The 15,979-nt window shown below is 43.5% G+C and overlaps 1 protein-coding gene across 3 annotated transcripts in view; it reads left to right on the forward strand.

Moving 5' to 3' along the window:
• Nucleotides 1–15,979, forward strand: part of LOC121576486 (paralemmin-1) — a 67,751-nt gene that overhangs the window by 16,945 nt on the left and 34,827 nt on the right. For all 3 annotated transcript variants that reach the window (XM_041889656.2, XM_041889655.2, XM_041889657.2), the window contains exon 2: nucleotides 11,433–11,478. In XM_041889656.2, coding sequence (XP_041745590.1) covers nucleotides 11,433–11,478 — 46 coding nt within the window. The remainder of the gene's footprint in view (nucleotides 1–11,432; nucleotides 11,479–15,979) is intronic.

Genomic DNA, 15,979 nt, shown 5'->3' on the forward strand with positions numbered 1-15,979 from the left:
TTATATTTTGGTTTCATCTGACCATATGACATTCTCCCAATCCTCTTCTGGATCATCCAAATGCACTCTAGCACGGGCCTGGACATGTACTGGCTTAAGCAGGGGGACACGTCTGGCACTGCAGGATTTAAGTCCCTGGCGGCATAGTGTGTTACTGATGGTAGGCTTTGTTACTTTGGTCCCAGCTCTCTGCAGGTCATTCACTAGGTCCCCCCGTGTGGTTCTGGGATTTTTGCTCACCGGTCTTGTGATAATTTTGACCCCACGGGGTGAGATCTTTCGTGGAGCCCCAGATCGAGGGAGATTATCAGTGGTCTTGTATGCCTTCCATTTCCTAATAATTGCTCCCACAGTTGATTTCTTCAAACCAAGCTGCTTACCTATTGCAGATTCAGTCTTCCCAGCCTGGTGCAGATCTACAATATTGTTTCTGGTGTCCTTTGACAGCTCTTTGGTCTTGGCCATAGTGGAGTTTGGAGTGTGACTGTTTGAGCTTGTGGGCAGGTGTCTTTTATACTGATAACAAGTTCAAACAGGTGCCATTAATACAGGTAACGAGTGGAGGACAGAGGAGCCTCTTAAAGAAGAAGTTAAAGGTCTGTGAGAGCCAGAAATCTTGCTTGTTTGTAGGTGACCAAATACTTATTTTCCACCATAATTTGCAAATAAATTCATTAAAAATCCTACTATGTGATTTTCTGGAATTTTTTTCCTCAATTTGTCTGTCATAGTTGACGTGTACCTATGATGAAAATTACAGGCCTCTCTCATCTTTTTAAGTGGGAGAACTTGCACAATTGGTGGCTGACTAAATACTTTTTTTCCCCACTGTATATGTGAGGATGCTGTTCATAAACTACAGCTCAGCATTCAACACCATAGTGCCCTCCAAGCTCGTCATCAAGCTCGGGACCCTGGGACTGAACACCTCCCTCTGCAACTGGATCCTGGACTTACTGACGGGCCGCCCCCAGGTGGTAAGGGTAGGCAACAACACCACGCTGACCCTCAACGCGGGGGCCCCCCAGGGGTATGTGCTTAGCCCCCTCCTGTACTCCCTCTTCACCCATGACTGTGTGGCCACGCTCGACATCCTACTCCATCATCAAGTTGGCTGACGACATGAAGGTGGTAGGCCTGATCACCAACAGCGATGAGACAGCCTACAGGTAGGAGGTCAGAGACCTGGCATTGTCAGCAAGACCAAGGAGCTGATCATGGACTACAGGAAACAGGGGCAGGTGCACACACCCATCCACATCGATGGTGCCACAGTGGAGAGGGTCAAGAGCTTCCAGTTCCTCTGTGTCCACATCACTGAGGACTTAACATGTTCCTCTCACATCAGCACAGTCGTGAAGAAGGCACGGCAGTGCTTCTTCTCCCTCAGGAGGCTGAAACGATTTGGTATGGCCCCTAAGAGCCTTAGGAACTTTTACAGCTGAACCATCGAGAGCATCCTGACTGGTTGTATCACCGTCTGGTATGGCAACTGCACCACCCTCGACCCGAAGGCCCTAAAGAGGGTGGTGCGGAAGGCCCAGCACATAACTGGGGGTGAGCTCCCAGCCATCCAGGACGTACATGCCAGGCGGTGTCTGAGAAAAGCCCGACATTTTTCAAAAGACTCCAGCCACCCGAGACATGGACTGTTCTCCATGCTTATGTCCGGCAGGCGGTACCGGTGCATCAAGGCTCAGACCAACAGACTCCTAAACAGCTTCTATCCCCTGGCAATAAGGCTAAATGATTATTGATTAGATGTATTACTACCACTACACTGCTGTTCATTTATTATTGATTGCCATTACCATTAGTATCTATCTATTTATCCTGCTACTGGTCACTATTACTCCTGTTTACATGTATATAGAATATTACCATTCATATATTACCATAAGTATTTATATATTCCTGCTACCAGTCACTTTTCACACCTACACTGACACTCTTGCACTCACCCACACACTCACACTTACATAGACACACTCACCACAACCACACACCCACCCACCCACCACTTATGCTGCTGCCATGCTGTTTACTATTGTTATTATTATTCATCCTGTTACCAATCACTTTCTCCTAATCCTTGCCTACATGTACATATCTACCTCAATACTCCAGTAAATGTGGTACTGGCACTGACCCTGTATATAGCTTCCTCTCTTATTTCTTATTTCTCGGGGTAAAATACATAAATTAGTTCTACTATTTTGATATTGAATACTGCACTGTTGGGTAGGGCTTGCAAGGTAAGCGTTCCACTGTACTTGTGCATGTGACAAATAAAACTTGAAACTTGAAACAATAAAACATTTTCTCCTCTCTTTTGCCTGGTACACATGGTCCTAGGCTGAGTTCTGCTGGCTCGCCTTGTTAAAATAAAAAGGCCCTCGTAGTAAATTATAACCTCCTGCTCTCCCCTTTTTCTGCTTACCCCCTCAGCTTCTCATACCACTGTCCACTGTAAGCCAAGCAGCCAAGCATATTTCACTTATGAGCCCTTAAAAACGCATGATATTTTTACAGTTGGTGTGTGTTACAGTATGTGCGGTGGGTGGGTGGGTGGGGGGGGCTGTGGGGTGGTTCCTGGGGGATGAGAAACACATGTTGGGGTAGCGGTGGTGTTGGGTCGGTGGAGAAGGGCTGTAGCGGAGGCCAGGCATTCCTGCGTTCCCTCATGGCATGCTGTACATCTCATCTTTCAAACGGGGCTATCAGAGGGGGGGTTGGTTCAGACACTCCTGATCAACACACCCCCAGTCAGGGACTGTATGGAATGGTGCTGCTACTGGTGGTGGTGGTGTCAGGGTGGGATGCATGCATACCTCTCCTCTCCCTCTCCTCTCCCTATGGAGAGGGCTCTGATAAGGAGCTCTGAGGCTTCCCAGACATTCTAAGAGCACATGAAGAGTGGCTGTCTTGTTGTGGAGTGGACCCCCCTGTCAGACACTGTGTTGCAGTTTGAGGTTTCTGTTACCTTGACTACAATGAGTAAGGGGGAGGGAGGGTTGTTAACCCCCACCTTAACAAGTTATCCTCCACTTGTTTGATGTCATATTTTGGTATTGGAAGTCTGGCAGTTTTTCGGGGGGCTTTTGCAACCTTTCTGTGGTGAAAGTGAGGGGAAACATTGGCATGCTCTCTCTCTCTCTCTCGACACTGATCCCCTGCAGTCTCCTCCAGGAAAGAATTCCTCAATTTTCAACCACCCCAAAAAACGATTGTGAAAAAAGCTTATATTGAGCCAGCTTGAGCCTCAGCTTGTCTCTTGTACTATTTCACGCTCGACTTGTCTAACTGTTATTTAGCTTATTATGACATTACAGTGCCAGCCATCTTGGCTAGCACACTAGACCCAGAGTGGCGATGCATTACCGTGGTTGTCGACAGTGCTTTTGGATAAGGAGTCTTGAGTATATTTTAGTCATTTAGCAGACACTCTTATCCAGAGCGACCTACAGGAACAATTAGGGTTAAGTACCTTGCTCAAGGGCACATCGACAGATTTTTCACCTAGTCGGCTCAGGGATTAGAACCAGCGACTTTTCAGTTACTTGTCTAACTCTCTTAACCTCTAGGCTACCTGCCACCTGGAATAGTGCACTCACTCTACTAAGCTACTGGCCATTTGCTGCTTGTGGCTTGATTGTCCTTTTGATGTGTTTTCTCTGGGGTGAAAAGTCAAGGAGAGGAAGTCCTTTTGGCATTCTTACACTGACCTATCAGAGATGAGAACAGGAGCCTAGAGATAAGGGTGGCTGCACAATAGACATGGCAGATCAATAATCTTCTGGAACATGCAGGAGCAAAATGAGTCCAGGGTCAAAGTCTAACTGGCCAGAGAGAGGACCAATCCTGTATAACTCTGATAACATGGTCCTGCTGTGGTAGCCACAATGTATGGTTCGGTTAAACAGTTCTGGACTAAGGGTAGACTTAGCTACAATTAATTTGAGTTTGGTTACAAATATAATTCATATAAAGATTCAAATGTGTGTAATAACATAAACCGCAAACAGGACAACAGCTGTAAGTACTTTGTAATAACATATACTGTAGCCTACAGTACCAGGTAAATACTGTACATAGGTTTTATAGGGCACTTCATGTAAAGTGGGACCATATGGGATTCACTGTGTGTTAATGTGTTTTATTGTGTATGAATGTGTGAAAATATGGATAGACTGCATCACGGCAAGATGCCTTGTGGGGACCACTTCTGGAATCAATTAGCCTGGCATGCGATGGAGAAACATTGTCATAATACAGCATATTATTGCCCGACATCAATATTTTCTTTGTTCAATGACCCTTGTTCTAATTTCTTTCTTTCTGTTTCTTAAAATGAATGGAATTTCCTCGTTTGATTGATGACTGTTCAAGCGCATCCTTATTTCCCCACAAAGATCTCAAAATAAGAAAATATGAGGTGGCTGTTCTACAAAATTATCGATGGAATCTATTTGATAAATCATTATTTTCTTGAAGGTGCTGAGAGAGTGGTAATAAGTTTGATGGTTTTCATAAATAAAAGAATGTGTGTGAGTAGTGATAAGTTGTGCTGTTGCCAATGAATCAGCGATTTGTGTGGTCGTAATTTTTTGGCATTATTCCACCTATTAAGTTCTATATACAAGGTGTTACTTTCTTTACTACAGTATTTGTTTCTTAATCAGGAGTCAGTGATGTGAATTAATTATAGGGTCCTACTGTAGCTCTAGACCAGATTAACCATAACATGACTATTAACCATAACATGACTATTAACCATAACATGACTATTAACCATAACATGACTATTAACCATAACATGACTATTAGCCATAACATGACTATTAACCATAACATGACTATTAGCCATAACATGACTATTAACCATAACATGACTATTAACCATAACATGACTATTAACCATACACATGACTATTAACCATAACATGACTATTAACCATAACATGACTATTAACCATAACATGACTATTAACCATAACATGACTATTAACCATAACATGACTATTAACCATAACATGACTATTAACCATACACATGACTATTAACCATAACATGACTATTAACCATAACATGACTATTAACCATAACATGACTATTAACCATAACATGACTATTAACCATAACATGACTATTAACCATAACATGACTATTAACCATAACATGACTATTAACCATAACATGACTATTAACCATAACATGACTATTAGCCATAACATGACTATTAACCATAACATGACTATTAACCATAACATGACTATTAACCATAACATGACTATTAACCATAACATGACTATTAACCATAACATGACTATTAACCATAACATGACTATTAACCATACACATGACTATTAACCATAACATGACTATTAACCATAACATGACTATTAACCATAACATGACTATTAACCATAACATGACTATTAACCATAACATGACTATTAACCATAACATGACTATTAACCATAACATGACTATTAACCATAACATGACTATTAACCATAACATGACTATTAACCATACACATGACTATTAACCATACACATGACTATTAACCATACACATGACTATTAACCATAACATGACTATTAACCATAACATGACTATTAACCATAACATGACTATTAACCATGACATGACTATTAACCATAACATGACTATTAACCATAACATGACTATTAACCACACACATGACTATTAACCATAACATGACTATTAACCATAACATGACTATTAACCATAACATGACTATTAACCATAACATGACTATTAACCATAACATGACTATTAACCATAACATGACTATTAACCATACACATGACTATTAACCATAACATGACTATTAACCATACACATGACTATTAACCATAACATGACTATTAACCATAACATGACTATTAACCATACACATGACTATTAACCATAACATGACTATTAACCATACACATGACTATTAACCATAACATGACTATTAACCATAACATGACTATTAACCAAACACATATGACTATTGACCAAACACACGACTATTGACCATACACACGGCTATTGACCATACACGTGACAATTAACCACACATGTGACTATTGACCACACACGTGACTGTCACGATCGTCAGGGAGAGAAGTAGACCAATGCGCAGCGTGATGAACGAACATGTTACTTTATTATATTAAAGCACAAAACAATAAACGACTCGTGAAGTCCACGGTGACAATGACCGAACACGGAACAAAAACCCACAAACACCAAGGGAAAACAGACAGTATAAATATGGCTCCCAATCAGAGACAACCAGCCAACAGCTGACACTCGTTGCCTCTGATTGGGAGTCACTCAGGCAAACATAGAATACACAACCTAGAACACCCAACATAGAAACAGAACACATAGAATGAACACACCCTGGCTCAACATATAGAGTCCCAGAGCCAGGGTGTGACAGTACCCCCCCCTAAAGGCGCGGACTGCGACCGCGTCTCAACAAGAGCAAAACAGGGGAGGGCTGGGTGGGCACACCTCCTCGGCGGCGGCTCCGGCCCCGGCCTTGCCCACCACCCTCCAATAAACCCCCCATAGCGCCCCTGGTCCGGTCTGGCCCCGCTGGCTGGAGCTGACCTGGACGTAGCAGGAGCGGCTAGCTTCAGCTCCGTTGTGGAGCAGTTGAGCGGTACCTGATTTGGCACCGATGACCCAGGCACGGGTTGTGCCAGACTGACGACGCGCACCCCTGGCTTGGTGCGTGAGGCAGGAACTGACCGACCGGGCTGACGATGCGCACCCCTGGCTTGGTGCGTGGAGCAGCAACGGCTGGACCGGGCTGACGATGCGCACCCCTAGCTTGGTGCGTGGAGCCGAGCAGGGCCTCACCGGACTGGCGACTCGCACCCCTGGCTTGGTGCGTGGAGCCGGAACGGGCCTCACCCGGACTGGCGACTCGCACCCCTGGCTTGGTGCGTGGAGCCGAGCGGGCCTCACCCGGACTGACGACTCGCACCCCTGGCCGGTGCGTGGAGCCGAACGGGCCTCACCGGACTGACGACTCGCACCCCTGGCTTGGTGCGAGTAGCAGGAACGGGCCTCACCGGACTGACGACTCGCACCCCCTGGCTTGGTGCGAGTAGCAGGAACGGGCTGGACCAGGCTGACGACTCGCACCCCCTGGCTTGGTGCGAGTAGCAGGAACGGGCTGGACCAGGCTGACGACGCACACCGTAGGCTTGATGCGTGGAGCAGGGACTGGCCGGACTGGGCTGGCGACGCACACCGTAGGCTTGGTGCGTGGAGCAGGGACAGGCCGGACTGGGCTGGCGACGCACACCGTAGGCTTGGGGCGTGGAGCAGGGACAGGCCGGACTGGGCTGGCGACGCACACCGTAGGCTTGGGGCGTGGAGCAGGGACAGGCCGAACCGGGCTGTGGAGACGGATAGGAGACCTGGAGTGAAGAGCGGCCACAACCCGTCCCGGCTGAATGCCTACCCTCACACACTCTGTGTGAGACATCCGCACAGGACGTACAGGGCTGTGTACCCGTACTGGCATAACAGTACGTGACACTGGAGCAGGATATCCGGGACCGCGGAGAGGCATTGGAGACCACGAGCGTTGAGCCGGCACACTCCGTCCTGGCTGCATACCCGCCTTCGCACGACACGTGCGGGGCGCTCGCACAGGACGTACAGGACTATGCCGGACCACTCGTGGCACAGAACGCCGCTCCGCATACCGCGGAACCTGCCCCGTCCCATGCTGCCATGCCTGAGTACGGGACGTTGGTTCCGCTCTCCTTCCAGGCTCCGCCAACCTGCCTTCTGGCCCCCCAAACCCGGTGGCCTCCTCTCCAAATCGCCCTGTGGCAGCCTCCTGCTGCCCAGCCGCCCATGCAGTGAGCCCCCCCCTAAACATTTTTTGGGGTTGCCTCTCGTCCTTCCGACGATGACACTGCTGACGCCGCTGCTCCTCTCTCGCCAGGGCCTTAATCCTTGCCCATGGCCCTTTGCCCCCGAGCATGTCCTCCCAGGACCACGATTTGCCCACCTGGGCCATCGCCAGCCTCTCCATCTCCTTTCCTGGCGCTTCCTCCCATGTCCAGTCTGCCTGCTCCTGGACACGCTGCTTGGTCCTGGTATGGTGGGTTTTTCTGTCACAATCGTCAGGGAGAGAAGTAGACCAATGCGCAGCGTGATGAACGAACATGTTACTTTATTATATTAAAGCACAAAACAATAAACGACTCGTGAAGTCCACGGTGACAATGACCGAACACGGAACAAAAACCCACAAACACCAAGGGAAAACAGACAGTATAAATATGGCTCCCAATCAGAGACAACCAACCAACAGCTGACACTCGTTGCCTCTGATTGGGAGTCACTCAGGCAAACATAGAATACACAACCTAGAACACCCAACATAGAAACAGAACACATAGAATGAACACACCCTGGCTCAACATATAGAGTCCCAGAGCCAAGGTGTGACAGTGACTATTTACAATACACATGACTATTGACCAAAAACATGACTATTAACCACACACATGACTATTAACCAAACACACGACTATTGACCATACACGTGACTATTAACCATACACATGACAATTAACCATACACATGACTATTAACCATACACATGACAATTAACCATACACATGACAATTAACCATACACAGGACAATTAACCATACACATGACTATTAACGTCATTTAGCAGACACTCTTATCCAGAGCGACTTACAGTTAGTGCATACATTATTCTTTTTTATTTTCATACTGGCCCCCCGTGGGAATCGAACCCACAACCCTGGCGTTGCAAACACCATGCTCTACCAACTGAGCTACCTGGACCAATTGTGCGCCGCCCCATTGGTCTCCCGGTTGCGGCCGGCTACAGCAGAGCCTGGATTCGAACCAGGATCTCTAGTGGCACAGCTAGCACTGCGATGCAGTGCCTTAGACCACTGCGCCACTCGGGACACATGACAATTAACCAAACACATACACATGACAATTAACCACACACGACTATTAACCACACACATGACTATTAACCATACACATGACTATTAACCATACACATGACATTTAACCATACACATGACTATTAACCATACACATGACAATTAACCATACACATGACTATTAACCATACACATGACTATTAACCATACACCTGACAATTAACCATACACATGACTATTAACCATACACATTACTATTAACCATACACATAACAATTAACCATACACATGACTATTAACCATACACATGACTATTAACCACACACATGACTATTAACCACACACATGACTATTAACCATACACCTGACAATTAACCATACACATGACTATTAACCAGACACATGAAAATTAACCATACACATGACAATTAACCATACACATGACTATTAACCATACACATGACTATTAACCACACACATGACTATTAACCATACACATGACTATTAACCATACACATGACAATTAACCATACATATGACAATTAACCATACACACATACACATGACAATTAACCACACACGACTATTAACCACACACATGACTATTAACCATACACATGACTATTAACCATACACATGACTATTAACCATACACATGAAAATTAACCATACACATTACTATTAACCATACACATGACTATTAACCATACACATGACAATTAACCATACACATGACTAATAACCATTCACATGACAATTAATCACACACATGACTATTAACCATACACACATGACAATTAACCATGCACGACTATAAATCATACACACATGACTATTAATCATACACATATGATTATTAACCATACACATATGACTATTCACCATACAGATATGACTATTCACCATACACATATGACTATTAACCATACACAAATGGCAATTAACCATACACATGACTATTAACCATACACCCATGACAATTAACCATACACACGACTATTAACCACACACATGACTATTAACAATACACATGACAATTAACAATACACATGACTATAAATCATACACACGACTATTAATCATACACATATGATTATTAACCATACACATATGACTATTCACCATACACATATGATTATTAGCCATATATTTGATTATTAACCATACACATGACTATTAACAACATGACAATTAACCATACACATGACAATTAACCATACACACATGACAATTAACCATACACACATGACTATTAACCACACACATGACTATTAACCGTACACACAACAATTAACCATACACATGACTATAAACCATACACACATGACTATTAACCATACACACATGACAATTAACCATACACATGACAATTAGCCATACACACATGACTATTAACCACACACATGTCTATTAACCATACACATATGACAATTAACCATACACATGACTAATAACCATACACATGACTATAAATCATACACACATGACTATTAATCATACACATATGATTATTAACCATACACATATGACTATTCACCATACACATATGACTATTAACCATACACACATGACTATTAACCACACACATGTCTATTAACCATACACACATGACAATTAACCATACACATGACTATTAACCATACACATGACTATAAATCAATCACATGACTATTAATCATACACATATGATTACTAACCATACACATATGACTATTCACCATACACACATGATTATTAACCATATACATATGATTATTAACCATACACATGACTATTAACCATACACGTATGATTATTAACCATACACGTATGACTATTAACCATAATCATATGATTATTAACCATACACATGACTATGAGTGTATCTAGGAAATAATCTGTGTAGGAAAGCTAAGCAGCCATGGCACTGATCTGCAAATGTTCTGAATTCCTCAGGTATGAAAGCGTAGATGCATACATGTGTTTTCTCTCTAGTAAAATGCTTGACCTGTGCGAATGAGATTTTACAACTGTCAATGAGACGGGAGGATGAAATTCAGATCTCCCCCTCCCCCGCCCCGATTTATGAAGTGCTACTGACTGGTATTCATTTTACTCAGTGCTTTGGCAACATGGGGCTACTCCTGTGTGTTTGTAATCAAAGGAGAGAGAAGGAGAGGGAGGGAGATGCTTGTTAATGCCTGTTTGTGAAAGCAACTTAATAGTTTGTAATGAAGGTAACAATGGGTGGAAGGAATGCAACTTGGCCTTACCCATACTTCTCAATATCAACATGTTTCAAATGCAAAGAGACCCATAGTATCCAAGACCACCACAAACCTATTAGACTGGCTGTGTCTTCAGAATGTTGTCTTCACGGCCAATTGTCCGTTGGGTTTCTTGTTAACCATATCTCTCTCTCTCTCTCTTTCTCTCCCCTCTCTTTCTCCCTCTCTCTCTCTCTCATTCTGCCAGGATGTCTGAGGCGCTGTCACAGCAGGAGAGAATCCAGGCTATAGCGGTAAGTGATGAGATCATCATGCCACATCATGCTACACTCTCACCCTCAAAACACTTTCTATACAGTATAATCTACTGCATACTCTGACATTACTGAGCAGGGAAACGATTGCAACACTTAATATGCTTACAGTGGGGAAAAAAGTATTTAGTCAGCCACCAATTGTGCAAGTTCTCCCACTTAAAAAGATGAGAGAGGCCTGTAATTTTCATCATAGGTACACGTCAACTATGACAGACAAATGTAGAATTTTTTTCTCCAGAAAATCACATTGTAGGATTTGTAATGAATTTATTTGCAGATTATGGTGGAAAATAAGTATTTGGTCACCTACAAACAAGCAAGATTTCTGGCTCTCACAGACCTGTAACTTCTTCTTTAAGAGGCTCCTCTGTCCGCCACTCGTTACCTGTATTAATGGCACCTGTTTGAACTTGTTATCAGTATAAAAGACACCTGTCCACAACCTCAAACAGTCACACTCCAAACTCCACTATGGCCAAGACCAAAGAGCTGTCAAAGGACACCAGAAACAAAATTGTAGACCTGCACCAGGCTGGGAAGACTGAATCTGCAATAGGTAAGCAGCTTTGTTTGAAGAAATCAACTGTGGGAGCAATTATTAGGAAATGGAAGACATACAAGACCACTGATAATCTCCCTCGATCTGGGGCTCCAAGCAAGATCTCACCCCGTGGGGTTAAAATGATCACAAGAACGGTGAGCAAAAATCCCAGAACCACACGGGGGGACCTAGTGAATGACCTGCAGAGAGCTGGGACCAAAGTAACAAAGCCTACCATCAGTAACACACTACGCCGCCAGGGACTCAAATCCTGCAGTGCCAGACGTGTCCCCCTGCTTAAGCCTGTACATGTCCAGGCCCGTCTGAAGTTTGCTAGAGTGCATTTGGATGATCCAGAAGAGGATTGGGAGAATGTCATATGGTCAGATGAAACCAAAATATAACTTTTTGGTAAAAACTCCACTCGTCGTGTTTGGAGGACAAAGAATGCTGAGTTGCATCCAAAGAACACCATACCTACTGTGAAGCATGGGGGTGGAAAAATCATGCTTTGGGGCAGTTTTTCTGCAAAGGGACCAGGACGACTGATCCGTGTAAAGGAAAGAATGAATGGGGCCATGTATCGTGAGATTTTGAGTGAAAACCTTCCATCAGCAAGGGCATTGAAGATGAAACGTGGCTGGGTCTTTCAGCATGACAATGATCCCAAACACACCGCCCGGGCAACGAAGGAGTGGCTTCGTAAGAACCATTTCAAGGTCCTGGAGTGGCCTAGCCAGTCTCCAGATCTCAACCCCATAGAAAATCTTTGGAGGGAGTTGAAAGTCCGTGTTGCCCAGCGACAGCCCCAAAACATCACTGCTCTAGAGGAGATCTGCATGGAGGAATGGGCCAAAATACCAGCAACAGTGTGTGAAAGAAGACTTACAGAAAACGTTTGACCTGTGTCATTGCCAACAAAGGGTATATAACAAAGTATTGAGAAACTTTTGTTATTGACCAAATACTTATTTTCCACCATAATTTGCAAATAAATTCATAAAAAATCCTACAATGTGATTTTCTCATTTTGTGTACCTATGATGAAAATTACAGGCCTCTCTCATCTTTTTAAGTGGGAGAACTTGCACAATTGGTGGCTGACTAAATACTTTTTTCCCCCACTGTATATACAGTAGTAGATGGACTGGCTTGGGTTTGATGGATTTTATTGGAGATTTCCTCCTCCACTTTCATTTACGTCTTGAGCTTTCCATAGGTGTTCCATGAGTGTTTCTCGAGCGTTCATCTTTAGTGGCTTTAATCATTCATGCTTACCAACTGGGAAGGAGAATTAAAACCTTTGATCCCTAAGCCCATGTCTTTCAGCGTCTTCCTCCAAAGACACCCCAAACTCTCTCTCTCCTCTCCCTCTATCTCGCTCTCCTTCTAACTATCTTTTTTCGCTATGTCTTAATCTGCCCTACACATACTGTACACAAACACACACACACATAAACTAATTTATCTTTAAAGATTCTGCCTTATTATAACTCTGCCTGGATGGAGAGAGAGGAGAGAGGTACTCACTTGTCTCCATCTCTACCTCCATCTCTACCCCTCTCTCTCTCTCTCTCTCTCTTTCTCCCTCCCCTTCTCCCTCTCTCTCTCTCTCGCTCTCTCTCTCTCTCTCTGTCTCCTTCTCTCATTCTTTCAATTTAATTCTGTCCCTTTTCAATAATGCTGCATGAGCAAAACCTACAGATAGACCTAGCCAAGGCCAGTGCTGCAGGCTGCACAGTTTAAATGGGCACTGTAAAAAACAATGCTAACAAACACTCACTTCCAATACAGCCTCATGCCAATACCCTCAACACCCCTGGCATTTCCCATATTTCTCACCACTCTTCTATTTGTATGCCCTATGTCATCCATAACGCTAATAAAACAATTTAGCTTAAGAACACAGTTATTCTGCCTACATGGGAATTTAACCCACAACTGTAGTGTTATGAACTCTGCACTCTAACCAACTGAGACACCAGGCCAGCCATCTTCACTGTAGTACTATGGCTGACCCTGTAAAACAACACATTTCACTGCACCTATCTGGTGTATGTGACAATAAAACATATACAGTACCAGTCAAACGTTTGGACACACCTACTAATTCAAAGGTTTTTCTTTATTTTTTACTATTTTCTACATTGTAGAATTATAAGGAAGACATCAAAACTATGAAATAACACATATGGAATCATGTAGTAACCAAAAAGGTGTTAAACAAATCAAAATATATTTTATATTTGACATTCTTCAAAGTAGCCACCCTTTGCCTTGATAACAGCTTTGCACACTCTAGTCACTAAGCTCTTCAGTAAGGCCATTATACTGCCAATGTTTGACTATGGAGATTGCATGGCTGTGTGCTCGAGTTTATACACCTGTTAGCAACGGGTGTGGCTGAAGCAGCCGAATCCCCCTGAGAATTTTGATTGTATGGACATTCAAAACTGGCCAAAATAGATCAGGCGCTTTGAAAGGTACAGAGTAGCTTCAGAATTAAATGTGAAAAATGTGGCATTTCAAGTTAATACACTGATTTACTCTATGGGTGATGAAGCAGAGGATATATTAAATGTTTCACCGTTGATTGAGGAAGAGAAATGTAACTACAGTGCCGTTAAAGACTGCTTTGAAATGCATTTCCTATGGCGATACAACATTGTATTTGAGAGAGCTAGGTTTAATGTGCGCAAACAGGAGCAGGGTAAAACCGCTGACAGCATTATCACAGCTGTTCACAAGCTAGCGGAACATTGTCAGTTTGGTGCACTCAGGGAAGAACTGATCCGAGATCGGATTGTAGTGGGGAATAAGAAATATCTCACTTTCTGAAAAGTTACAGTTGGATTCACAGCTTACCTTGTCCAAAGCTGTAAACCAGGTTAGGCAAAGTGAGACAGTAAAAAAAACAGCAGGCGATGCTGTGAGGAAATACAGTAGTCGATGCAGTGAGGAAATACATGCATTTTCCTAAAGTGCAAAAAAAAAACAGAGGGGAACACAGAACAGAGACAGACGTGGAGAAAACAATCACAGACAGCGCCAGTAGCCAGTTCAAGTATTTGTCGCAAATGTTTGGAAATCCCCTTTCCACAGCTGGAAAGATTGCCCAGCAAATGATGGAAACGTCACAGGAGAGGACACTTTTCAGCGGTCTGTTGATCAGCATGAGGAGGAGGAGCAGTCACAGTAGGACAGCATCTTTCTGGGGGAAGTCAGGGAAAACAACGCTGGCTGGCACTCAGACATTAAACTCAATGGGGAGGTTGTGCCATTGAAACTAGGCACAGGGGCAGCAGTGACATCAATCCCCACTAGTCTGTATTTATTTTTATTTTATTTATTTCACCTTTATTTAACCAGGTAAGCCAGTTGAGAACAAGTTCTCATTTACAACTGCGACCTGGACAAGATAAACCAAAGCAGTGCGATAAAAACAACAACACAGAGTTACATATGGGGTAAAACAAAACATAAAGTCAAAAATACCACAGAAAATATATATACAGTGTGTGCAAATGTAGCAAGTTATGGAGGTAAGGCAATAAATAGGCCATAGTGCAAAATAATTACAATTAGTATTAACACTGGAATGATAGATGTGCAAGAGATGATGTGCAAATAGAGATACTGGGGTGCAAATGAGCAAAATAAATAACAATATGGGGATGAGGTAGTTGAGTGGGCTAATTTCAGAAGGGCTGTGTACAGGTGCAGTGATCGGTAAGGTGCTCTGACAACTGATGCTTAAAGTTAGTGAGGGAGATAAGAGTCTCCATCTTCAGATATTTTTGCAGTTCGTTCCAGTCATTGGCAGCAGAGAACTGGAAGGAATGGCGGCCAAAGGAGGTGTTGGCTTTGGGGATGACCAGTGAGATATTCCTGCTGGAGCGCATACTATGGGTGAGTGTTGCTATGGTGACCAATGAG

The sequence above is a fragment of the Coregonus clupeaformis genome, chromosome 11, assembly GCF_020615455.1.
Source record: "Coregonus clupeaformis isolate EN_2021a chromosome 11, ASM2061545v1, whole genome shotgun sequence".
NCBI lineage: Eukaryota > Metazoa > Chordata > Actinopteri > Salmoniformes > Salmonidae > Coregonus > Coregonus clupeaformis.